Here is a 2,285-nt window from a genome sequence, read left to right on the forward strand (position 1 = left end):
AGCAATAGGAATCTTGTGTTTTTAATCTTGCTTTCTAAAATAGTTTTTTAGTACAAAAATTTCTTGAATTCAAATTTTTTGCATAAAAAAGCGTTTTAAAAAGCAATACGAAAGCTATCCCAAATAAAACCTAATTGTTAATTACCTTCAAGTCAATAGCATATAAATAGGAATCTTGCTATACTAGTAGAAGATTATATATATGTTAGATGAGCCAAGTCCTATAAAAATTTTATTCTCTTGTTAACCTATTAGCATATTAATAAGATTAAGTAATAATTTATAATCTTGAGTGCATATTATTTAATTAATAATTATAATTTTGATTAAGTTAAACAGATTAATAAGGCATAGGCTACAAAAATTATAGATTGATTATCCTAAATAACCACTAATTGTGCAATAATTATGCCATTAAGTTAATTAGTGCTTAATCATGATCTGAGTAGGCTATGTAAAAATTAATTAAAGGGGTGATCAAATATCACTGATCAGATACATTTTGAATTTAATATAGCAAAATATAATAAAAGCATGGTGTGATAGAAGGAGAAAATAATAAGCCAAGCTCATATTTACAACAGATAATATATATGTATGTGACATTGACCAACTAAGAACACAGTCTATGGCAATCAGAATCCTCAAAAACATCTGGATAATAAAACCCTACAGAAAAATCAGTAACTAGCAACTGGAACAAGAAATTTCATCCCTGCTTATGTGAGGAAAATGACTATTCATTTACACCAAATACCTTAAAACATAAAACCATGTAAGAGGAACACATTTCATAGCTCAGGATAAAGCTCTCATCAATATGAACCGTTTGTAAAACACTCTTGTCCTAAGGAATAACGCCGTCGAAACGGCGAATCCGATCGTTGTAACGGACGCCATTATAAGAAAAGATAGCATAAAACAGTGTGTACCTTTGCAGACTTCCATTCCAGATGATGTTTCTATATCATATATGTACCCAACCACCCTTACAGAAAGGAAGTAAGACCCAACTGGACTTGCAATGGCTACTGTGTTAAAAATAGTTCCAAAATGCCTTATACCAAACAATTCTGAAGTGATTGTGGGCATCAGTGACCACTGAGAACCATAGCAGACTCCTATGAGTATTGAACCCAAATGCAATGAGCCTGGAAAACCAGAGGAGATGATGACATGACCAATGGTCATAAGAGCGAGGGTTAAGGCGATGAAAAACGGCCTCGCACAGCCCTTCTCGTGAAGAAAGTAATCCGAGATATAGCCGGCGCCGAATCGACCGAGAAAATTCCATATGCTCCATAGAGAAACCAAAGTGCTTGTTTCCGTGCTTGTGTAGCCAAGAGAACTTCCTATTTGACTGATGTTGTTCACAGTTGCCAGACCAGAACCCATTGCACAGGCCATGACTAGAAAAAGCAGCCAGAATTCAGATGTTCTCATTGCTTGAAATAGATTCATGTTTTCAACTCTTGGAAGAAATCCTTGATCTCGGTTGCTCTTCTGTTCCTCATTTTCTGGTGGATTTATATCTTCTATCAATCTGATTTCATCATGATAAGCTGATCTGCTTCTGGATTCTGTTAATTGAGCTTTGAATACTACGAATAATGGAGATATGAGAAGTAGCAGCAGCAGTAAGAATATTAAGATGCGGATTGATAGTTGTAATGTGATGAAATGCTCTCCTATTATGACAATCATAAGATATGTAGCAACTGCTATAGAAATGAATGAAAAAACATTAAGATATCTGAGATTATCTCCCCCATTTGTATGGTGTATTTGAACAAAAAACATCAGCAGAAATGGAAGGAGCGTGGGTAACAGAGAAAGCATCAGGAGAAATGAGCTTGGGTTGCCATTAAATAATGTTCGGTATATTTGAATGAGTATAGCCCCACTGAGACCCAGAAAACCCTGAACCGAGAGAAATAGAAAACATCTATATGAGAAAAATCAACTCCATTAAAATTTTTTGAAGTCAAATTTCACTTAAAAAGAATAACAAAAGGAAAAAATAGACAGATAAATAGATAAAAGAAAAAGAACTAATTCTACTGTAATCTGATAAAATACATCTGATAAGACAAAAATAGCTTTGATGTACTCAACATCAGTAGATTAGCAGTACACTAATAACCTTTTCATGAATTGCTAAGTCAAACATCCATTAAAATAAAATGAAAACCTAGTGAAAAGAGAACAAGAGCTGCTTCTAATTTTCCATTCATCTTTAGTAATTTGAACAAGTGAATGTTGGCGTTTGTACATGGCATGTGCGA

The 2,285-nt window shown here is 33.8% G+C and overlaps 1 protein-coding gene across 1 annotated transcript in view; it reads right to left on the minus strand.

Annotated features, from left to right (window-relative positions):
* Nucleotides 1–545: 545 nt before the first annotated feature.
* LOC110112232 (protein NUCLEAR FUSION DEFECTIVE 4) overlaps nt 546–2,285 on the minus strand; it is an 18,930-nt gene continuing 17,190 nt past the window's right edge. The window contains exon 2 of the mRNA XM_020844384.2: nt 546–1,920. Coding sequence (XP_020700043.2) covers nt 799–1,920 — 1,122 coding nt within the window. The 3' untranslated portion in view covers nt 546–798. The remainder of the gene's footprint in view (nt 1,921–2,285) is intronic.

This window comes from Dendrobium catenatum, unplaced genomic scaffold (assembly GCF_001605985.2).
Source record: "Dendrobium catenatum unplaced genomic scaffold, ASM160598v2 fragScaff_scaffold_1373, whole genome shotgun sequence".
Classification (NCBI taxonomy): domain Eukaryota; kingdom Viridiplantae; phylum Streptophyta; class Magnoliopsida; order Asparagales; family Orchidaceae; genus Dendrobium; species Dendrobium catenatum.